The sequence below is a fragment of the Ambystoma mexicanum genome, chromosome 1p (genome assembly GCF_040938575.1).
Source record: "Ambystoma mexicanum isolate Mex_15411 chromosome 1p, UKY_AmexF1_1, whole genome shotgun sequence".
In the NCBI taxonomy this organism is placed as follows: Eukaryota; Metazoa; Chordata; class Amphibia; order Caudata; family Ambystomatidae; genus Ambystoma; species Ambystoma mexicanum.
In genome coordinates, this window is record NC_090921.1 from 1,497,232,939 (window position 1) to 1,497,257,302 (window position 24,364).

A 24,364-nucleotide genomic window follows, 5' to 3' on the forward strand; every position below is an offset into this window, starting at 1 on the left:
TCTGTAGAAGCCCTGGTCGATCTCTAAGGATTCGGCCGAGGGGGAGCGAGGCGGTGACCCTCCCCCAAAGGTGAAGGCCTCAAGCGTGCCAAAGGTGGCGAAGGCCTTGATTCACCCAGCTAAGGCCTCTATCGAGGGAGTTAGGGAGGCCCTGGCAAAACCTGAGGAGGCTACACCAGTGGAGGCGATCTCGGGGCCCAGAGTTTCCCTGCCGACGCGGAGGGAATCCTCTTTCCAGCCCATCGACAAGACCCCAGTGGAAAAAGAGGGGCGGGGGGGCGGTGGCCATCACGGACACAGATTCAGCCTCTGAGGAGGAGCTGGTGGAAACCGTGAAGAACCTCAACGAGAGGTTCGAGAAGGTACGATCCCAAGGGAGGGATACCGAAGAGGTAGTCGAAGAAAGCGACGGTGGCGCTGACGAGGCCTCAGTGGAGGAGCAGCCATCCCTCCCGTCGCAGCCATTGCCCGAGCCTCAGGACAGCTCGGCGGCCATTCTGATGGCAATCCAAACCTTATGGACGGAGATAAGGATGAGATTACCACGAACCCCGGTGGACGATCCAGAACCGGGCCCGTCGGGAAGCCCTCAATACAAGTGGAGGAGAGTTCATCCCTCCCCGCCCTTCATGCCCCCCCTGACCCGCAGAGCCCTCATCCCCCTCACCGGACCCCAGGGATGACACGACGATGGATACGACGACGGGGACGGATGACGGTGGTGACGACGGGATGGACCTTCCATCACCACTCCCTCGGGCTTCCCCGCCCGACGAAATTGGCTCCTTACACGCCATGATCGCCAGGGCATCCAAGCTCTTCCAGCTCTGCCCGAGGAACAGAATTAGGGTTTCCTCTTTCAACTGCGAGAGGCCAAGAGAAAGAAGGTCCTCGCTGTACCGCTACTCAATGATATCTGGGACAAGGGACTTGCGATCCTGAAGAACCCGTCCACGACGCCTGCCAAGAGGGACAGGTACGAGAAGAAGTACCGGGTCCCCGACGCCACCCTTTTCTGCCTCAGGGCTCAACCTACGCCGGATTCGGTCGTCTTAGCGGCGGCCAAGAAGGCGGCGGCGGGGGCGACAGCCTCAAACTCTACTTCCCCACTTGACGGCAAGGGTAAGAAATTGGACGCCATGGGGCGATGGGTCATCTCAGCGGCGACGACCATTAAGGCGGCCAACGCCTTAGCGATTGTGGCCCGTTACGACATTGAGCTATGGTACAAGATAGCCCCTCTACTGGACTTCCTACCAGAGGACAAGAGGGCGGAGGCCCTGGAGATTCTGCTGGAAGGTGAGGTGGCGTCGGACCATGCCATAACAGTGGCAACGGACATTGTCGAACTGGGTTTCGCCAGTTAGGCAACAGTGTTTGCCTTCAACGACGAGGCTGGCTCAAGGCGACAGACTTCCGTCAGGACGTGCAGACCAGGGTTTTGGACATGCTGTTCGACGGCAACAACCTGTTTGGGGAAAACAGTGGATGAGTCGCTGCAGGCCATCAAGGCCGACACAGAGACGGCCTGAGCCCTGGGAGTCCTTCAGCAACGACGGCCCTTTCGGAGCACCGGAGGCAGACAGGGGGCCTCCAAGGGATCAGGCGGTGGCTCCTCTACGTACTGCCAGGCGGCCCGCTCCTCGTCCCAGGAGGCTTACAGAGGTTGCAGCAAGCAAGGAGGATCTCGGTGTTGAGGGCAAGGCTGCCTCCAAGCAAGATTGAACCGGCCGTAGCGTTGGGCCCCCACCGAAGTACCCCGGTGCGAGGCCGGCTGGTGAAGTTCGTCAGCGTGTGGGAGTCCATCTCCACCGACCATTTGGTGCTGGATGCCCTGGCCCATGGGCACACTCTCGAATTCCAAAATAAGTGTCCCCGCATTCCTCGCGTGGCCAGGAAGGAAAATCACGTCCCTCAACTTCTGTTGGAGGTAAAGGCGATGCTCAAGAAAGGTGCCATCGAGCTCGTCCCCAAGAGGTTCCGGTGCTCCTGAGTATACTCAAGATATTCCTTTTCAGAAACAAGACATGCGGTTGGCGCCCCATCCTGGACCTACGTCGGTTAAACAAATGCATCAAGGCTCAGAAGTTCAGGATGGTCACTCTCCAGCACGTGCTGGGACAGCTGGAGGAGGGTGACTTCCTATCGTCGTCGGACTTGGAGGATGCTTACTTCCACATCCCCATCCTAAAAGGACACCGAAAGTTCCTCAGATTCGTAGTCTAAGGACGCCACTACCAATTCAGAGCTCTGACATTCGGACTGAAGATGGCACCCACGGTGTTCACCACGTGCCTAGCACCAGTGGCGGTGCGGCTGCGCCTGCAGGGGATCCATGTCTACCCCTACCTGGACGACTGGCTCATCCGTGCAAGGACAAGAGAACTCGCCGTCAAGCACACGGCGAAGACCGTCCGCTTACTCACTGAGCTGGGTTTCTCCATCAACTACCCGAAATCCCATTTGGTTCCGTCGCAGGTGGCACTGTTTCTGGGAGCGAAGCTCGATACAGTGGAACGATTGGCGTCTCCATCGGAGGAAAGGACGAAGGCCATCTTAGGCAAGGCGCAGCCCCTGCTAGCCACGGACGTGGCCAGGATGAGATCCATCAAGTCCCTCCTCGGAATGATGTCCTCGTGCATCTATCTAGTGCGCCTGTGCAGGCTACGTATGCGTCCCCTACAGGAGTTCCTCGACGCCCGCTGGATGCAAGCGGCGGGCAGCTTTGAAGACAAGATCCCGCTCAACAAGGTTTTCCGTCGGGCGATTCAGTGGTGCGGCACCCGTGCACACCTCACGGCGGGCACGGACTTCCAGACCCCGGCACATCAGGAGACGGTGACGACGGAAGCCTCCCTGGAGGGATGGGGTACGCACACCAGAGATCTCCACGCAAGAGGCCTTTGGCTCCCGGAGGAGAGGTCCCTCCACATCAACATCTTGGAGCTCCGCGCCGTGTTCTGGGCGCTCTCCCGTCCCTCAAGGGCAAGGTTGTGAGGATCTTCACCGACAACACCACCACGATGTTCTACATCCAGAAGCAGGGAGGCACCAGATCCCCAGCCCTATCGAAGGAGGCCCAGGATCTGTGGCTTTGGGCCGTCGCCCAGGGGATGTTTCTGGTTCCCTTCCATCTGGCAGGAATAAAAAACACCATCGCCGACTCACTCCGCAGGGAGCTGCGCTCGTGCCACGAGTGAGAACTATGCCAGGATCAAGTGGATCGGCTCTTCCAACGATGGGGCAAACCTCAGATCGACATGTTCGCAACGCCGACAAACTCCAAGTGCCAGAGGTTCGCCAGTAGGTTTACCCAGCCGAGGAACATGGGTGATGCTTTCTCGTTCCCCTGGGACGGCCTTTTCCTGTATGCGTTTCCTCCGTTGCCGCTGCTGCTTCGACTCATCAGCCAGCTGAAGAGGTCCCAGTGCACGATGATCCTTGTCGCACTGGCGTGGCTGAGACAGATCTGGTTCCCGGACCTTCTGGACCTCTCAGCGTCCCCACCAGTCAAGCTGCCGACGGACGCAGATCTTCTCTCCAGAGAGGGAGGCGCCATTCTTCATCACGACCCGGAGTTGCTGAACTTTTAGGCCTGGCTCCTGCAGCACTAGAGTTTGGAGGGTACATTATCCAGGCTGACTGCAGAGGGGTTCTTGCAAAGGCCAGGGCGTCCTCAACTCTCAAGTGCTAAGGACATAAGTGGAAGAGGTTTTCTGTCTGGTGCCGTGCACAGGATCAACCCTCTACGGATTACGGCACCTCAAATGCTACCATTCCTTCTGTCGCTGGCAAAAGCTGGGCTAGCTCACGCTTCCATCAAGATGCATTTGGTAGCGATCTCCCGATACACCAGAACTGCAGGTTGGCCATCCTTGTGGTCTCATCGACTGGTGAAGGAATTTATGAAGGGACTGTTCCGATCGTTCCCGCCAGTGAAGGCTCCGGCCCCGGCATGGACGCTCAACGTGGTGCTGACCAGGCTCATGGGGCCGCCATTCAAGCCTTTGCATTCGGCTCCGTTGAAGTTCCTGTCGTGGAAGACAGCGTTCCTTGTGGCCATTACCTCCGCACGACGCGTGGGAGAGATTCAGGCCCTATCCTGCAAGCCTCCATACTTGACTTTTCACAATACGAGGGTGGTGCTGAGGACGCACCCCTCTTTCATGCCCAAACTGCCGTCGGACTTCCATTTAAACAAGCCCTTTGTGTTGCCAGTTTTCTTTCCGTCGCCTTCGTCGCCGGCCGAGAGGGCTTTGCACTCGCTGGATGTAGCTAGAGCGCTTAAGTTCTACGTTGACCGAATGAAGAGTTTTCGGAAGACATCACAGCTGTTTGTGAACTTTGGACCTGTGAACCAAGGGAAGGCTCTCTCGAAGGCTTCCCTTTCCAAATGGCTCTCTGGCTGCATCATGCACTTTCATCGGTTGGCCAACCGACCGTTGCCCGGCCGCCGAGAGCCCATTCGACCGGAGCGATCGATGCTACTATGGCGTTCTTGTCTGGTGTGCCCCTGCTGGACATCTGCAGGGCTGCTACGTGGAGGTCGACGCGCACCTTCACGAGATTCTACTGCGTCGACCGGGATTCCAGGGAGGAGTCCAGAGTCGGCCAAGCAGTGCTGTGCAACCTGTTCTCCTGTAGGTGGGCCTGGTGAGGAGGTAAGAGTTGCTTAATGTTGAGTTTATGTAATGTTTAATGTTGGTTTAATGTTGGTCCTTTTGCCACCTCCTGTGGTTGTGCATGTGTGTACTGCTATGTATTCTTATATTCATGAGAACAGTTACAGGTAAGTAACTTGTTCCTTCTCCAGCATGGGGTCTGGCATGGATTCACATGCGAACCCTCCCTCCTTTCCCCTCTGCGGCTCTTCACTTGGTCATACTGCCACTTTACGTGCTACCAAATCTGAGGATGGCTATCGGGGAGGGGTTTGGGGAGAGGGCAGTCATTCGCTAGGGGCAGTATGACCCAGAGACCAGCGATTGGTTACTACTAGGAAAGACAGATCAGAAACGAAACTGATACTGATTTTTTCTTTACTGAGGATTCCCAGCCTGACAACGGGGAATATTCATGAGCATGTGAATCCATGCCAGACCCATGCTGGAGAACAACAGTTACAGGTAAGTAACTTGTTCCGTCTGTGCTAGGTCTGATTATAAGAAGGTCCTCGCTAATAGGAAAACGACCATAGAAGATGAAGCGTTGAACACATGGGTTGGTGCTTCTAGGGACAACAATGCAAAACTTTCGAGAAATTGCACATCATGGTCCGTTCTACTAATGTAATCGGGAAACTCTGATCTGTAATGTACCATAAGGCTTGGCTGGGTCATTCCTCTTCCTTTTATATAGTGCGTGTAATGGGGAAGTGCAATGTGGTTCTGCAACGTTGGGTAGTATGGGGAATTTGCTTGTGGGGAGCGATGTTGATACTAGGATTGTATTCACGGTGGATGAGATATTGAAAGCTATTGGCTGTCAGTGCTGTGATCTGGCACCAGGACTGGATAATGTCCCGGCTGATCTGTTTGTTATGGCTCCAGATCCTTGGGCTCCTGTAGTGACTCAGTGCTTCAATTCCATTTGTGCGGGGGGCATGATACCTCCATCATGGTCTTGTGCCGCCATCCAGCAGATTTATAAAAAAGGGGCCACAGGATTCTCTTGCCTCATATAGGCCTGTATAGTTATTGGATTTTCTCTTTAAAATTTTGGATCGTGCTATTCTTGCTAGGCTAGAGGAGTGGGTCACGGGCATTGGGGTTCTCTCGTTGTTTCAGCTGGGATTCTGGCCTGGTTTGTGTACGGCCGAGCAGTCTATCTGATAATAGCACATTCCCTTTATATAAACGGAGGAACCTATTTACTTGTTATTCATGGACCAGGTCAATCGTACAAGGTTATGGGACATTATCTGATCCATGAACTGCTCCCCGCACTGGTGAGCCTTTTGGTCAGATTGCATAACTCAACAAAGGCTGACTTTAGGAGTGATTATAAGGGGCGTTGTATGGGTTATTTTGCATTGAAACTAGGAGTGCACCAGGAATGCTTTGTGGCGCTTCTTCTTTTCTGCCTGTATATCAATGGTTTATATGAACATCTACTGAGATCCTCCCCTGATGTACCTAGGATGGGTGGACAGTCTCAGCAGGTTCTGCTTTATGCACATTATACCGTTTTGATTGCACGTACCCCGCAAGCTTTGCAGAGGCTTATCTCTATTTTATGGATGATGTGGACATACTGGTAAATGCTGAGAAGTTGGCGATCATGGGCTGTTGCAAGGGGAGGCGTTCGGTTAAATTCAGGGCTACGTATTGGCTGTATGTTATGGTGCCAGCATAATGAAAACCACTAAGTTATAAACCATTTATTGGTCATTCAAAATTCATGAAGCCTTTATAGTGAAACTCCAAAATGATGTGATGAAGAGAAAAGTTCTCCTTGGTTGAATTTCTTCTTGTCTATTTTTAGTGAGTGAAGACGTGACAAGCGTCTTGTACTAGTTCCTTATAAATCATGTGTTTTTAGCAAATTATTCTCTTGCTTGAGTTCTTATAATTGAAGCCTCTTAGGTATATTGCAATATATCCTCAAATAGTAAAAGTTTTAAATTGGTTCCTCGTTTGAAAAAAGTAAATATCTCAAATTCCTCATCAGGAGGGATGACATGTTAGTTAGCAGCTAAAGGGTTCCCATGTTTGAAGTTACTTGCTGCTTATTTATTTGTGGTTTAAAAGAAGGAAATGAAAATAAAAAGGAACATTTAAAGGATGTGGGTAAATTCCTGCCGTTGCGTTAGTGCCATTTATAATGTGCACGTTCACCCCAAAGGGCATCTTGACGCGAGGATTACGAGCTCGCCGCTCAGAGCAGGAGGCTAAAACAGGAAAGTTCCGTCAGAAGAAGAGATGATTTTCCATTCCTCTCAGCGTCACCAGCAGTTCATTCCAGAATTTGGCGGCTGCAAATTAGAAGGCAAGGCCTCCCACACGGGGAAGAAGAATTTTGTAAATGACTAGGACATTGGCTCCGGGATCTAGCGGTAGAATTGTTCCCTAAGGTATTCCACTCCCTGAACCAGGCAAAAGGATTTGAATTTTATTCTTTGGGCTATCGGAAGCCAGTGCAGGGCCCGTAGCACAGGACTGATGTGGGCTCCGTACTGAGAGTTAGTAGTACAGTATAGTCCCCATGCCCCCACAAAGGAATGTCCACACACTGTTGGTGATAACACAGTTCTTTATATAAATAAGGTTCAAGTTATATGCACAATCACAATAACACACTTTGTGCTCAGGCAATACTATAATGATAAATATATGTGGTCTCTATGTGGTACCACAATTACTCTTGATTCCATTAAAATGCACCAACTGCTGTCCGTTTCAAATGACATACAAATCAATAGCAAAAGCTATCAACAATAGACTTGGGAGGAAAACAAGTTGGTTAAACAATTGGCAGAATACTGGGCCCCTACCAATAGGCACAGTTCTGTTTGAGGATCGCCCCACCTGGGCAACCTGTTAAAAAAATAAAAAGTATATTGACAAGCCCAGTCCATGTATTGTTTAATATGATCTTGGTTCATTCGAAAAAGGTTCTACTACCCCAATGTACCTGGTTTATCAGAGTTAGTCGACAGATCCTTCTTGTGTGAACTCCCTTTAAGGCAGGAGCCACGGATCGTCGAGTTTCCTCGAAGAAAGGGGTGAACAATGTTGTAGAGGCAGCAATTTAGGTCCTTGCGGTGCTCGTCAACGATCGGTTGTGGATGCCTTGAGAAGATGAGGCGTGCAGTGCATCTCAACGACGATAGTTTGTTGCCGCAAAGAGTCAATGAAGAACGTAGGCCCAGCAAGGGCGTTGGGTCTTCGGCGGTTGGTGTAGGAGATCGGGACTCCATCACAGCTAGCTTTCGGATCTTCATCAGCTTCTTTGAGGACTTCAGGTGGCGGGAAACCCACCGGTGGATTCTCCTTGGTTCCTCAGCGACCTGGACTTTCTCCAGCAGGACAAAGCGGTCGACGGTGATGAGCAAGGGAGTCCTTGATTCAAAGGTCTTAGGCAATAGAGCGTTGCGGCTCCGGTCGACTAGGTTACAGCCGTCCTCTAAACCTTGGTCGATGATGATGGACTTCATTGTCTGGGCGCTTCACTTCAGATTCCTCTTTAGTCCCCGTCTCCAGTCGGCAGCCTTTCGAGGACTGACTTCCAGGGAGCCTTGGCGAAGGTTAGCTGGTGCTTGATGTTCCCTCGTAGCTCAGGAAGAGGTCTCCTAGCCCGGCCCTCTCTTGGATCAGTTCTTGGAGGCACGACAGCTTTCGTATTGCGTTGAAGGAAAGAAGCAGCAAATCCCTTCTTCCAGATGGGATTCAAGGTTAAGCATCAAGTTTCGACTTCAGCTTCTGAACAATTCCAGTAAGTGAGAGGTCCCCATATATACTGTTCTGTCTCTCATTCACACTGCTGAGCCAGGCTCAGTCAGCCATTCATTCAGAAGGGCATTCAGCAGGCAGGCAGTCAATCGGGCTCACAGTGCATTCAGGCTATTCTTTACCATCCAGACACTCACAATAAGGAATGTGGATTTGGACAAGTACCCAGCCATTCAGCACTCCACCCTGCATTCATACTAGTTTCGGTCATTCATTGCGTCACACACCAGAAACCAGACACCCATAACATGAAATGTATATTGGTCACACACTCCATTCACCCAGGTCCCACTCACACCATACAGTCTTTGGGAAGGCTCCTGCCAGTCTTGCCTGGACTTCCCCCACAATACCATATATGTAACTTCCATCCAACAGCCTTTCAGGGCTTCCCAAGACTTTGGGATAACAATGTAACTGGCAATAGAAAGCAAGAGGATACGGGCCATCTTATCTCCTATCAGGAATCCACTGATTCCAACGCAGGGCCTGGGTATCCCAAAGTGGAGTATATAAATACAGCATGGAGCTGCCACCTGCCCATAACCTGCTCTCTGGGCCACACACAGGCCCCCAAAAACCTACTCTAGGGGTACAGGGTTGTACCATACCACCCATGGGTGCCATAACGGTATCCCAAGGGTCTGTTCACCAAACCAAAAAGAGGAAGAGGTGCACTGCCAGGAGTCCCACATGGACACAGAACACACATAATAAAAGGACTATGTGACAAGGATATGGAGGCCCTGTCCCTCCAATGCATTTCCAGCATCACACACCCAATCCAGTCTGACAGTAGCTCCTTAACCCATGGGAGCGCATGAGGCAAACTAGCCACTGAACATAGATGTTAAAGAGCATAGAGGACAAGGCAGAGCACTGCGGAACACCACAAGTGTGAACATGTGCCGACGAAAGAAAATGTGAGGGCAGCTAAGCCCGGCTCCTCCTGCTGCGTGTTTGTTACCTAGTATTTGTATACCCCAATGGGGGTTGTTTGCCAAATGTCTCAGAGTAAGGTTTAAAGGGATCCCCTGGTCAGGTAGGTGTCCCTACAAGATTTATAGACCTAAGGAAAAATGGGTGGTTGTTATAGAAAGGGTATGTTGTACTCTGCAACTGAGTTAAAGCTATGTTGATGTTGGAGACAGCAACTTGAAAATGCATTAACTACAAGGGCTACCACAATTAGTGCTCCAAGAAGTTGTAAAAACTAATGTAGTTCTAGTTTTAAATAGACTCCCCTTGAAAAGCAATACTGGATTGTTACTCCAGAGTTGAGTTGCTCGAGCGCGGATCATGTGGGCTACAGCATTCTAGAATGCTGCCCTTTTCTATGAAGGAGACGTGTGATGTCATTACGCATGCATGAATGGCGCAATGATGACGTTGCGTTACTAAGCATCAAGCAAATGTTGGTTTGCAAGAAGGTCCTTAATGGTGAAGACAGTAAGTGGACTAGTGCTTCAAATTTAAAGTCGGCTGTGACCCTTTCCTTACTGTATGTTTAAGGGCATATAAGCGATCATGAACACATACCTGTGTGTGATGCTTTTTGACTCCCTGTTCAAATTAATTGATATGTGTGAATAAAACTGATAGAGCGGTTGATTATGTAACAGATGTATTGTCTGTTAAATAGCCTCACGGGTCATCAGTGTTCAGACCGTTTACTTGCCCCAAAGCAAAAAAGCATTTTGGACAGTTATCACTTTTATAGCTTTATATAGGGAGCTACATGACCTGGTGAGTCCGCATATGGCTGGGCTGGCGCTCCGGTAATCTGAACCGGTTTCACCCTTTCCCTATTATAGGGAGGTGAGGGATGATAAGCCTGTGTGCGTACAGGTTAGTATTGCTTAATAACTGGGAGTAATAGTTAATGGATCAACTTTGGAGACAAACTAATATATTCAATTCTAATTTCGATATATGGAAGTTGAGTGTCTCATTTGTTGACAAAACTATCAGGTGGTCTGACTTGATTCTGACCTCAAGGATGACGTTTTTGGGTAAAAAAGCACATTTCTTGGCTGGATGGTCTTAAGGGTCGTATAATCTTATGGAAAAATTGGAACATAGTCTTGTTAATTCAAGAAGTTGTATAGTGTGTTGTCTTTATTTAGGCGCAAGAAGCAGGTGTCAATAGTGCTGATCCATCTTGCCTCTTTCTGTCAGAGTTGTTCCCTATTCCCACCTTTTGGGTGTTTGTCTATCTTCTCCAGCCCTGTGCATTTGAGATCTAGCGGGTTGCAATTTGGGTGTTTTTCATTGAAGTATGCTGCCAATGGATATTTGATGTCTCACTTGAATGGTGCTTAGGTGTTCCATTATCCTAATCTTACATTTCCTAATGGTGCTACCTATGTTGAGGATATCGTCATAGAGGATCATGAATCTTCATATTTGGATGCTCCAGATAGGGTGTCCCCACCGGATGAGGTGGGATCGTTCCAGTCAATGATCTGCAGAGCCTACGAGCTATTCCAACTGGTGCCCGAGGTAACCAAGAAGGAGGGCTTCTTGTACTAGAGGCGCCAGGCCGAGAGGAGGACTATCCTGGCGGTGTCCGTTCTGGAAGATATTTCGGATGAAGGCCTGGACCTCATGAAGAACCCTTGCACAGCCCCAGCCAAAGGGGATAGGCTGGAGAAGAAATATAGGGTGCTGGACCCTGCACCCAACTGCCTGAGGTTGCGGCCATCACCAGATTCGGTGGCATCAGCGGCTGCGAGGAAACAGTTTGCCAACCCATCCTCGTCTTCGGTCCCTCCAGACAGTGAGAGAGGGAAGGATGGATGCCATGGGAATGAATGTGATTTACACCACTGCGTCCACTATCAAATCAGCCAACGCACTGGCGATCATGGCCAGGTACGACAAGGAGTTGTACTACAAGCTGTGTCCGATTCTGGTGTTCCTCCCAGACGATAAGAAGATGGAGGCAATCACTGTCTTCCAGGAAGGGGAAGTGTTGTCTGATCACGCCATTACAGTGGCATTGGATGTCGATGACACAGAGTTCTGGCAAATGGGGAACAGTGTCTGTCTTCATCGCCAAGGTTGGATGAATGCAACACATTTCGGTCAGGAGGTCCAGGCGAAGGTATTGGACATGCCCTTCGATGGAAAGAACTTGTTTGCGAAAGTCGTTGATGAGTGGTTATAGGTTGAAGGTTCGAATGAAAAGGTTCGAATGACAAGGATCGAATGACAAAAGGGTTGAATGACAAAAGGGTTGAGTCAAAAGGACCGAAAAAAAAGGGTCGTATTTTTTTTATTTTTTATTTTTCTCCAGCGGCACTGCGCTTCTTTTTCGCTCCTCCAGTGGAAAGTCGAGCAGGTCCTCTAAAGGTTTCTCAACTGACAGCCTTCCAGATCCACAACCCAGGAAGGCTACAAAGGCTGTTCCCAGTCCTACGGTAGCAGAGGACAGTGTCAGTCGCCCGCAGGGCAGCCGCCGAAGCAAGCCTGAACCGGCCGGTACGTCAGACCCCAACTCGTGCACCCCGGAGGGAGGCCAGCTGACGAGGTTTGTCAAAGAGTGGAGAAAGATCCACAGATCCCTCCGGCTATCTGTCAGGGGCAGCACATCCCTCAGCTCCTGGAAGCGGTAAGGGTCATGCTGCGAAAAGGGGCGATAGAGCTAGTTCCCCAACGGCTCCGGGGCACCAGAGTTCATTCCAGATACTTTCTGATCAGAAAGAAGACAGGGCATTGGAGGCCCATCCTAGACCTATGACGTCTGAACAAATGCATAAAGTCCCAAAAATGTAGGATGCTCATGTTGCAACATGTGCTCGGCCAACTGGAACTTCTTGACGTCATCGGACCTGGAGTATGCCTACTTACACATCCCCATTCACAATAAACATCGAAAGTTTGTATGATTTGTGGTGCAGGCACAGCAGTACTAGTTCATGGCCCTACCTTTCGGCTGAAGTCAGCCCCCAGAGTGTTCACTAAATGCCTGGCACCAGTGGCAGCCCATCTACGTCTACAGGGCATACAAGTATAGCTGTACCTAGCTGTTTCGCACTTGCTTGCGGGAGCTGGCCGACAGATGCAGAGGTGACCATCTGGCTGCTAACAGATCTGGGATTCTGTCACCTATCTAAGGTCCTGCTTAACACCATTCTTAGAGAGGCACAGATCCACCCTACTGATGAGGTCCAACGAGACCGAAACACGTGTCTGGGGTTTCTGTTGGTACTCTTGTTCAGAGAAGAATTGCCTAGCATTTCAGTGCTGGACTGCCCCAGGGCAGGACAAAGACTGATATGTTTGGGATATTTCTTCTCTGTGAAAGATAGTGAGCTAAAGACTCTGGGTAAGTCTCTTGTAACCAGGACTAATGTCTGGCAGAGGGACTCCCAGGACCCCCCTTGTTAATTTGCATATTCAAGTAACTTTGGGTCTCACCCCAAGTTACTAGGGGAATCCAGACGTGGACCCTTGCTCACTATTCTTAGAGAGGCACAGATCCACCCTACTGATGAGGTCCAACCAGACCGAAACACGTGTCTGGGGTTTATGTTGGTACTCTTGTTCAGAGGAGAATTGCCTAGCATTTCAGTGCTGGACTGCCTCAGGGCAGGACAAAGACTGATATGTTTGGGATATTTCTTCACTGTGAAAGATAGTGAGCTAAAGACTCTGGGTAAGTCTCTCGTAACCAGGACTAATGTCTGGCAGAGGGACTCCCAGGACCCCCCTTGTTAACCTGCTTAACGCCATCACAAAACGTGCTGTTCCTGGGCGCCAGACTCAATAGTGTCTTGCTTGGCATCACCCTTGGAGGAGAGGATAGCAACTATTCTAGGGAAGGTGCAACAGCTGTCGTTGACTAAGACAGCCACTGTGCGGTCCATTGAGTCACTATTGGGAATGATGTCCTGCATCTACCTCGTTGGGCTCTGCAAGGTGCAAATGCAACCCCTCTAGGATTTCCTGGACGCCCTTTGGATACAGGTGTCTGGAAGCTCCATGGACAAGATCTTGCTCAAAGACTAGTTCCGTCGGGCGACAGTATGGTTGGGCGTTCGCGTCAACATCGCCCAAGGTACAGGATTTCAAAGCCTGCGATAAAAGGAGACTGTCACCACGGACACCTCCCGAGAGGGAAGGGGAGCGCACACCGGATGTCTGCAGGCCAGAGGCCTGTGGTTCTCGGAGGAGAAGGATCTCCATATCAACATCCTCGAGCTACGGGCAGTGCTGTGGACCCTCAAATTGTTCCTCCCATCTCTGAAAGGCAAGGTGGTGAGGATCTTTACTGACAACACCACCACCATATTTTAGATCAGGAAGCAGGGGGGCACTCGATCTCCGGCGCTCTCCAAAGAAGCGCAGGACTTGTGGCTCTGGGCAGTAGGACTGGAGATGTTCTTTGTCCCTCTCCACCTTCGTCCCGCTCCACCTGGCGGTAGTCAAGAACACCATTGCATACTCTATCAGCCGGGTAGTGAGCTCCTGCCATGAGTAGGAGCTTCGTCAGGATCAGGTGGACCACCTATTCGTCAAGTGTGGCAGACCCCATACCGATCTGTTATCACCGGTGGCTAACTCCAAGTGCCAGAAGTTCGCCAGCAGATTCCACCAACCTTAGAACCTGGGGGACGCATTCTTCTTCCCATGGGAAGGACTGTTTCTGTAAGCTTTTCATCCGTTCCCTCTCCTGCTACGAGTCAATCAACACACTCGGTGTCAGTGCAAGATGATATTCATTGCCCCGTCGTGGCGGAAGTAGATTTGATACCTGGACCTTTTCAGCCTGTCCGCGTCGCCTCCGATCAAGCTGCCAGTGGTTCCAGATCTTCTCACCAGAGAAGGAGACGCGATCCTTCATCACGACCCAGGATAGCTGAACCTGGGGGCTTGGCTCCTACAGCCCTAGAGTTTGGAGGGTATGCGTTGCCAGCGGCTGCAGGGAGGAACTCGCCAAGGCCAGGGCATAGTCAACCTTGAAGTGCTACAGTGACTAGTGGAAAGGTTTTGCTATGTGGTGCCGGTCACAGAAGATTACCCCTCTGAAGGTCACAGCCTTGTCCAAGGCAGGACTGGCACATGCCTCCATCAAGGTACATCTGACCGCTATCTCCCGCTACACCAGATCTTCACTTTGGTCCCACTGACTCGTCAAGGAGTTTCTCAAAGTACACTTCAGATCTTTCCAACCGGTGAAAGCTCTTGCTCCGGCGTGGAATGTCATTCTGACGAGGATCATGTAGGGGGGGGCCTTTGAGCCTTTGCATCAGGCCCTACTTGAGTTTATCTAGTCGAAAAACTGCTTTCCTTGTAGCCAACATCTCTGCCAGAGGGGTAGGTGAGATCCAGGCCCTATCTTGCAAGCAACCGTACCTGACTTTCCACAAATTGAGGGTGGTGATGCGTACGCATCCCTCTTTCATGCTGAAGGTTCAGTCGAAATTCCAACTCGAGGAACATTTGGTGTTACCTGTTTTTTTTCAGAAAACTTCGTCGGCAGAAAGGGCCTTGCACTCGCTGGACGTTGCTCGTGCCCTGAAGTGGCAAGCATGAAGGATTTTCGGAAGACTTCACAACTGCTTGTGAACTTTGGTCCTGTGAACCATGGCAAGGCCTTGTCCAGGGCTTCCATTTCAAGGTGGCTCTCCAGCTGCATCACTCACTGTCATCGTTTGGCAAACTGACCACTGCCCAGCCGTCCGAGAGCCCACTCCACGGAGTGATCGCTGCAACGACAGTGTTCCTGTCTGGTGTTCCCCTGCTGAACACTTGCAGGGCTGCTACTTGGAGGTCCACGCACACCTTCAAGAAGTTCTAGTGCTTCGACAGGGATTCCAAGGTGGAGTCCAGAGTCGGCCAAACAGTACTACACAACCTGTTCGCTTGAGGTGAGCCTATCGGCAAAGGCCCACTTCTAAGGCCCCTGTCTGCCCCTTGTCCGCTTCCGGAATGCTAATTGGGGTCCTCCCTGCACCTTAACCACAATGATGCTGCCACCTCACTTCTCTAAGAAATCCAGACTGCCTTGACTTTGCCTCCTCCAGAACTATGGGTTAGTTCCCTCCTTATGGACTCACTCCTACCGCCTTTGACTATCACTGTTCTTTCTGCTTGTCAAACTCATGTTGGCATCCTGATGCGCAGTGTTTCCTAAAACCCTTTGCTAACATCCTATTCCAAGATTGAATTGTCAAATCTTGCTGTTTTTGCTTTGTTCTAAAAAGTCAAATCTTGCTGCCCATTGCGAAATTTTCTGTATTTTGCTTGCATACTGTTTCTTCTCTGTAACTTGCCAGCCCAGTGACCTCACCACTCTCTTTTGTCCCACACCTACCTGCCTTAGCCCCCCCAGAATATCCATCCTCTCCTTGCTTCCACCCCAATGGTGCTTTCTGTTTCTCCTATCTTTTCCAACTGCTTCTCCATTGACTATCCTTCCCTTCTCACTAAGTCTGGTAGGAAGAAGTTCAAAAAGGATATCTTGACCTCTAACCCTGGTCTTCCTATCGCCAACACCTCCAATGCTTCCGCTAGACAGACCCTCACCGACATCCTTTTTGTCGTTCCTTTGCCAGATCTATGGACTCCTCATATGGTCTCTGTGCGCTGCCCTATCTCCTCCTCTCCCATTAATGGTGGCACTCGCTGGTAGGTTCTCATGGCTTCCTTTGACTACTCTAAAGTCATCATTAATGTCTACCTAAATGGCACTGTCATGGTCCAAGACCCTCAGGCCAATCTCCTCCTCTTTGATAGGCGCTTCCCTCACCTCATAAATTTCCTCTCATCTGCTGCTGTCCCCTCCTCTCCCCACCTTGGCTACCTTGCCCTCTCTCTCCTCCTCCTCTGCCCCTCCTGGGGTTCTTTCTCCTCCTCAGGGCGTACCTCTGATCTGTACCCCTCCCCGGAAGGACTTTAAGGCTGGCAACCTTCATTTTGCCACTCCCAACTCTCCCTCTGCTGTCACACTCCTCTGACAGCTGCCACCTCCTTGAAGAACTAGACCTTGATGTCCTTGGTCTTACTGAGACATGGTTCACAGCGAGCTCTGTCACAAGCTTTGACACTCACCTCCCTGATGGCTACAAGATCCTCTCAGCACCCAGATCCTCCCGGTCCGGTGGGGGGATGGTGGGGTGTAGCACTGATCTTTCCGGAGTGGATTCCTGCATCTTTCATTCCCACTCAGACCTACTCCTCTTTTGAATGCCTTGTCTGTAGGCTTTCTCTTGCCTACTCATTCTCTTAATGTGGTTACCATCTACCGGCCTCCTGGTCAAATCACCTCATTTCTCTCTGAGTGGGCAGAAAACCCCCATTCATCAGTCCTAGCTGTCACTCAAACATGCTAAGTGGTGAGCTGGGTGGCTCACCACTGGGCCAATCACACAAGAGTGCGATTTGAGTTGCTGAGGCAACCCAGTCCAGGGTGCCTAAACCCCCCCTCCCACACATCCTGTAGACCCAGAGAGAGTGGCACCACTTTTGGTGTCTTCTGTGCAGAAGCCCGCCAAAAGTGGAACAAAGGGCTAGACTTGGGTTGGAGTTGCAGAGGCAAACACAAACGCCATTTTAAAACAGAGTCCTGGCAGAAAGACCCAACCGGGGAAGAAATATTAAATCAATAACCAGGCGGTATCTTGAACATTGCACCAAAAAAAGTGGTGCGTTTAAAATGAATGGGAAAATCCCATAGGAAATATTCTGGTGGAATATTTTGCGTGGTAACCACTGCCACCAGCCAGAAACTCGACGAGGGAGGGACTGCACAGTGCCCCCTCGAAAAACAGACCCAGGAGCAATCTAATTACCCCTACCAGTACTTCCACAATATGATGGTTTGTACTGGTTCTGGTCACAATTTAAGACTAGTAAAGTCAATGGTGACTTTACTTGCCCTGGGAGACAGTAGTCAGTCCCATGGCATGGAGTCTATTTTTGGGGGTCACTAAGACACCCCTGTGTTACTGCACTGAGGGTGCTGTGTAACACACTTACCAAAAACACATGAAACCCTATGGAGTAAAAGACCCCATAGCCCATAAACCATATTACAAAGTCAAAGGATATCTCAAATCATGTCTGAGTGGGAGAAAGAGTCTCACTCTTAGCAGGAGAAAAAAATAAACCCCAAAAATCCAGCAAAGCTGCTGGGGGACTCACTAGGTTTGGGAAATTAGCCTTAACAGAGAATTCTCCCTAACAGTGCTTCAGCCCTTTGACTAGTGGGACCAACTAGTATTGACACCTCCTTGAGGATCCAACCCCTCAGAGGTGGACTGACCAGCTATCTCGCCAGAAGTGCTACCATTCTGCGTTCACTGACAGAACTTTGGTAGTCGACCAGCTTGTGCCACAAGTCACTTTATCCCTGAATATCAGTTTCCTATCTTCAAGGGAACCTGTCCTGGAGCAACACTCCTTCCTCCATCCGGTGAAGTGTCCTGAAGAGGTCTGCATCTTTGGAATCTGCATTTCTTTATCAACAGGGATTGCATCTTGCAGTTGCACCTGAACTGAAGAATCCTCAAACCTGCAACCCCATATCACCCTTCACTGGAACAAAGGATTGAATACCCCAACCCCAGTCGACCCATCGTGATCCCTGGGGAAATCGGAGCCAAGGTTTTAAGTAATCATAAATGTGCTTGTCCCCCCTGTCCTCCATAGGATAACATTGGGAAAGATTTCCTTTGTCTTCGATCTCCCATTTGCTTATCTTTTTGGTTTTTGAAACTGGGTCGGGTATCCTAGCCTTTGGTGTGGAAGAGAGAGGATACCTTACCTCTCTTCTGGTACATTTTTGTTGAACCTTTAAATAGTTTGAAACTATTCTGAATCACCACTACAAGTCAGTTGCATCCCAAGTACATAACTTTGAGAATCCTGTTACAACCTATGACTTTTATGCACTAAGACCAATACATATTGGGGTTTGCACTTCTAAAATGTAGGGAATTGAACTTGACTGGTTCTCATTTAATCTGCACTACTTACCTATTTAACATAGAAAGTGATTTGATGTATAGTAAATGAACATATTGGTGATTGTATATATTTGTATTATCGAATTTTGAGTGATAATACTACCTGCTAATTTTATTTTTCAATGTGTTCTAAAGGCCAACAACATTTTTTTTTTTTTTTATAAATGTCTACGCTAAATGATTGTGTTTTATCCTGCGTGGACTCATTGGGGGCCCCAGGAGACACTAGCACTCTCCGGAGACTAAGCTTTGACTGCTTTCCACACTACCTTGATTGGGTTTTGGCAAAATACTGAGCTCCCTGTTCGCCAGAACTAGGATGGCCTCTCCACCACGGCTGATTTTAGAAATCCATCTCAACATATGTGTAAGGAGCAACTCTGCCTCCGGAAGATGGGCAGATGAGTGAAGTCGGGGGGGGGGGGGGGGCGTTAGGGTGTCCCTCTCACTATGTCCTGGCATCCTTGTGTAGCTGCTTTTCTTTGTGAGTTTATGGGAGTGCGGACGGGTCCATGGACTCCTTTCTTTAGAAATCAGGACCCGTACTGCGGACACAGAAACCTCAAACCTCATGGGGCCCACAAGAGGAGGAACCAGGGCAACTAGCTAGGGAGTCCTTTTAGTGTTAAGGACACCAGAGTGGATTTTGAGTACCCAAACTTGGAAGGTGTTAAGTTGTAGAGGTTGATGCATCTATCTTATGGCATGCCAAGGGGTTCCTATGGCAGGGGACTTTGTCGCAATACATAGATAAAAACCTGCTTGTGTGGCAGAAGCCATTGCATATATGCCTGGAACATTGTTAGGAAAGAAGCACTTAATGGACACGTAGAAAAAAAAACAAAATCCTCAATGTGTGTCAGAAAAGGTGTTCATAATTTTCAATACTTCTATTATCTCTGGTAATCTGGTAATAGCACAAAATAGCCATAATGTTAACAGTTTTTCTTATATAAACAGATGAGATGGAGCTTCATGAAAACCCAAAACAGGATATAGTTATGGTCAAAGAAATGTTCTTATAATCTCGGCATTTCCCCTTTACGCAATAACTTTGTTTTTCTTTAATCGGGGTTGTACCTAAATTGTGTGTTTTAGCGCAGGAAGATTTTATGCAGGACCTTTTGTGTCCTTCTGATTATACTTAATTTTAATGTTACAGAAATAAACCCATTGACCCAAAATACATGTCTCGCCTATAAAAACATACAATCTGCTTTCCTTGGTTAACAGCATGTGGAGTTGTAATGGCAGCATTGTGTTTGTGCATTCACTACACAAAGATGTTGTAAATAGTGTTGGCATCTGAATCCAGCCTATAATATAAAGTCATAAGTGATGTTTTTGTGCAACGTTTTTGTGCAATGTTTCAAATTGGCGTCATTGTATATCCTACAGACATGGGTCTGGTGTCATTCCGTTCAACATTTCGCTATTTAAATGGTATACTGTCCAAACTGCAATTCCTAAAGCATTTGAAGTCCATTCACTGGAGTTCATTCACTGATGAAGTTGTGTATAAGTGACGATTTTGTGTAACGTTTCATATGAGTCTGGTGGCATTCGTTCCATATGCATTTAACTTGGATGGTATACTGTCAGAATATACAATTCCTAAGGCGTTTGAAGTTTATTAACTGACATTCACTGATGAAGTTGTGTGATGAACTTGTGTAAGTGGTAAGTGACGGTCCCGTAATGCTTTCATCGGGGTGTCCTAAAGATATGGGTCTGCTGTCAATCCGTCCCACATTTCTCCAACTTTGCTGATATACTGTCCAACTTTCCAATTCCCTGAAGCGGGGGTGCGAACAAAACAAGCCCTTGGTGCAGTATCCCTACAAACTGCTGAGTTCAATGCGCAGCAGTCGCTGGGGGGGATAAGCGAAGAGAGCCCCTTGGGGGGGTGGGGGGGGGTTTTGGGTGCCGAATGCGCCAAGGGGGTCTGGATCCCTTGGGGTCGGTCTAGTCTTCATATAAAAATGAAAGCTTAGTTTTGTTTGGTTCCTTAATAGAACATATTGCTTTCTTTTTCAAACTGATTAATGTTTCAAGGCCTTGTTGAATCACATGGAAGAACAAACTCAAATTTTCGCCATAATTCCCATACACGTACATTGCTGTAACTGTATACTGACATGTAAATTATATTTATTCACAGGCCGGCTTAGACAAGATGGCCCAAGGGCACATGCTGGCAGATGTTGTGGCGATCATCGGTTGGTAACTTTTTTTCGGTTGATAATTTGTTCAAAATCTTAGTTGAATTTGAATGTAAATAGTCTGTTCTTTAATTGGGTATTGAATTGTCTGTGAAGAGCATAGTTCCAATTTTAACAATTTGTCAATCACTAGAGCTATTGCTTGTAGTCTTATGCATGCACATGCTTAGAATATTCTGCTCCCTGCTCCCAGAGCACAAGAGATTACCACACATTATATAGATGAGATTATTCACCAGTGTCATTTCCTTTTTACATTTCAAAGCAAGAATGATTTTCCTTAATGTATTCTTGTTGCAATGTACTTGAAAGTAAATGTTTCTGATGCTTGTTAATCTGTTTAGAATCACATGGTGTGCATATAGTCCGACATCTAGTGGTAATCGGGAAGTAGTGCATCTTTCTTTCGAAGATCGAAAGGGACGTCGACGTGGCTGTGACTAACACTTTCCCGAATGTGACGTGTAGTGTACCCAAAATCCCTCGCGCGTCTAGGTCCCTCAGATTGTTTTTTTCCACCCAACTAGTTGGTCGCCTTATGCGGAGCTCGCAAGAGTTTATATTGCTCATTAATTACTTCTCTTCGATGACTGGTTTGTGGACTACCGCCGCCATAGACATCCACTGCTGTTAGGCGACTGGTGCATTGATCGACATCTGTCGACCGTGTGGCCTCGGCACTCCAGCCAGGTACTTACACTAGGGAGAGTGGGGGCCCTGGGTAGATATTTGTTTTTTTTTCCAAGCATGCCTTTCCTTTTCCCTTCTCTTTCCCTCTTTGGTCTGGCTGCCGTCTACCTCTGCTATGGAGAGGTCACCATTTACATTGTGTCCGTTGTGTAACAGAAAATTCCCATGCAAAGACGCCCATCGCCGTTGCAATATGTGTTTACCTAGTTACCACTATGAGCGTTCTTGTAAGTCCTGCAAACTCTTTCATCCCAAGACGTTAAAGGGTAGGCAAACGAAGCAGTGGGCAGCCTATGCAATGCAGTCCGAGAGTCATTCCCCTGTTGGCGCTGTCGCTAGGAGGCCAGCAACAACCATGGCTCCGATCTCAAAGCTATAGACCTTTCGGTAGAACCCACAGGTTCCCAGATGCCTGGCCCCAGCAGACCGACCCGCATTTCTGTTATGGGGAGTTAAAACCGGCGACAAGGGCACACATGCACCACCCAAGCCAAAACACACAACCCCTAAGACCTCCTTGACAAACATGTCAAAGAAGCGCCAAACGCCAGCAGGCCTGCCGAAAACGTTGGTGTCTGCTGAACCTCGCCGCGCGGCGCCCTCCCCGCAACAGTCTTCTCGGAATGCAACTGGGCTTCCTTCCCATAAGGGCGTTCCCACAAAAAAGCATACGAGTGCCGACACGGCGTCCAAGGGTGCGCCAGCACCTAAGGCTCCGGCAGAGTCAACAACCGCGATGATTCCTACAGGTGTGTCGAAACCCAGCATTCAGCTGCCAAACTTACGCGAGAGTCTTGCGGCTATTATTTCGGCAGCAGAAGAGCAGAGGCGTACTCGGACTACCCCCCCCCCCCCACCCCCCAGTCTCTCAAGGGCATTATCAGGTAAATCCCCCCCATTCTGAACAGCCTTTTCCTCCTCCAGATCCCTCTGTTTCATTCGGTTCCATGTAATAATGTCGCCCCAAAAATCTCGCCATGCAAAAATATTGCTGGAACATTGCCGTTTTTTCTAGCGCTCACCTTGATCCAAATATTGTCAATTTGCCATGGTTTCCCATCCTATGGGAATGCATTTTTTTGCGATTTCAGTCACCCCTCCTTTGCCCCCCGCTATCATCTTGTTGCCTGCGCCTTTTTAGTTTGTGTATACCTGCTCTAAAGATCTGTTGACCTAGTCTTGATTTCTCTATAATGTTGACCATGTTTTCTTTATATGAGACAGTCCAGAAATTAAATGCATTGCTGCAGACTTGATGATTAACCATGAAGACATTACAAGCTCTTGTGACATGTTGGGGTCCTGCTTCGGCATACATCTGAGTCCTATCTTCTGTATGTGATGTTAGTTTCTGTTACAAATTAAACCCATTCTTTGTTGTATGATAATGCAGACACCCTGGATTTTATTTTTAATGATAAATATTATCTAGTTCATGAACAAAATATTCTGATCTTAAAAATGTACAGCTGTGGTTAAACCATTAACTCTCAGAAGACTGCTTAGAGAGAGAACACTGGCAGGCCCTATTCAGTACAATTGTTGATGTTACTGCTTAATGGAGCAAGCTCAAAAAGATGCAGGGGCTGTTTTTTCCTTGGGGAGTGGCAGGTAATAGGTTGCAATGCCCATAAAGAATAGCATGGCCATGTGCTGTCAGTGGGTGGGTAAAAAGCCAAATGACACAGACATGCTATGTCCCTTCTCACATCCAATTGCCCCCATCTGTACCCCAATGCAATAGTTTCAAATTACAGGTAGTGCTGAAGCAAAGGTTTTCCCAACAAAATACAAGGTACATGCAACTCAGCAGTTACTTCTGGCAACACAGTTCATTTACCCCATATTATAGCCCTACAGACAAATTGCACCATAATTGTCTTTCTGGAAAAATGTTTTTTTCATACGAGGTTGCTTAAATTCATCTGGTCATTCAGACTGAAAATAAACTTACCGCAAATGAAATTCATATTCTTTGTAACCATATACCTTCAGTCGTTCACCAATTCTAAACTTCTGCCTCTGATATTTATTTCTGATCACCATCAGGACTGATATTTAATCACATCACACCATCAAATTGAAGAACTGAGGACCCTCATCAGCCCAACTTTTAGGTGCTTTTTCATCGCTGCTATGATATGGTCTGGCCCCAAAATAGTATTTGCTTTTGATGTAAAGACCCATGGATCCCTTGGACACTGCCAATTTTCGAACTCCCGCTCTCTATTGTATGATCATAGCTTCTAATAAATAATTTCGTCCCACGGATTTCTTGTGTATGATCCTATGCACAGCAGAGCTGTTCTCCACTGTCGGGGGGGGTGCAGCACGGCTCTATATCTGCTCCACTTCGCTCTATGCAGCCCAATGCTGGTCATGCCGACAGGACCAGTATATATTGAGGTGCCGCACCCTGTGACCTCAGCTCCTGCTTTCTATGCACTCCGTTAGCTTCTGCATGCACTGGTTATCGGGAAAGATTTCTCGTTTGGCAACTTTCCTTCCATAGTTCTGTGGCCCCCAAACGTTTTGCTTTCGTTTTTTAATCTGTGCTGAATTTATAAAGGGAAGTGAAGCCTTCAGCCTTGCATTTTACTAATTTTCTTATGGGGAACGATCAGTCCTTAAGACTAACAGTACCGGGAAACTAAGTTTCCCTTTTGACTTTTGTAACTTTTTAACCTTGCACACAGCATCTCACAATGAAGTTCAATACAGATGTTTCTGTATCACTGTGATCTTTTACACTTCAGATTGTTTGGTTACTTATATGTATCTAAAGAGAAGATGGTGGCAGCAATGATATTTTTACAAATGTTATTTCTAGTGTGCACATTCATGTTTACTGTTTTTGGCTACTAAACGTGGCTAGTGTGCTCTGTGTACTGAGCATGAACCGGCTGATCCCTCTTGTTCACGTGAGGCCTCACTGACCTCTCGAGCCGCTTTAAGGTGCGTTTGATGCCTCTCATTGTTCGAATCCTGCCTCACCCAGAAACTGTACCCACTCCCCATCTTCCGGGCA

The 24,364-nt window shown here is 48.6% G+C and overlaps 1 protein-coding gene across 1 annotated transcript in view; it reads left to right on the forward strand.

Annotated features, from left to right (window-relative positions):
* The window catches only part of NDUFS2 (NADH:ubiquinone oxidoreductase core subunit S2), a 502,212-nt gene that overhangs the window by 397,236 nt on the left and 80,612 nt on the right, over positions 1 to 24,364 (forward strand). Inside the window, exon 13 of the mRNA XM_069607180.1 lies at positions 20,586 to 20,643. Coding sequence (XP_069463281.1) covers positions 20,586 to 20,643 — 58 coding nt within the window. The remainder of the gene's footprint in view (positions 1 to 20,585; positions 20,644 to 24,364) is intronic.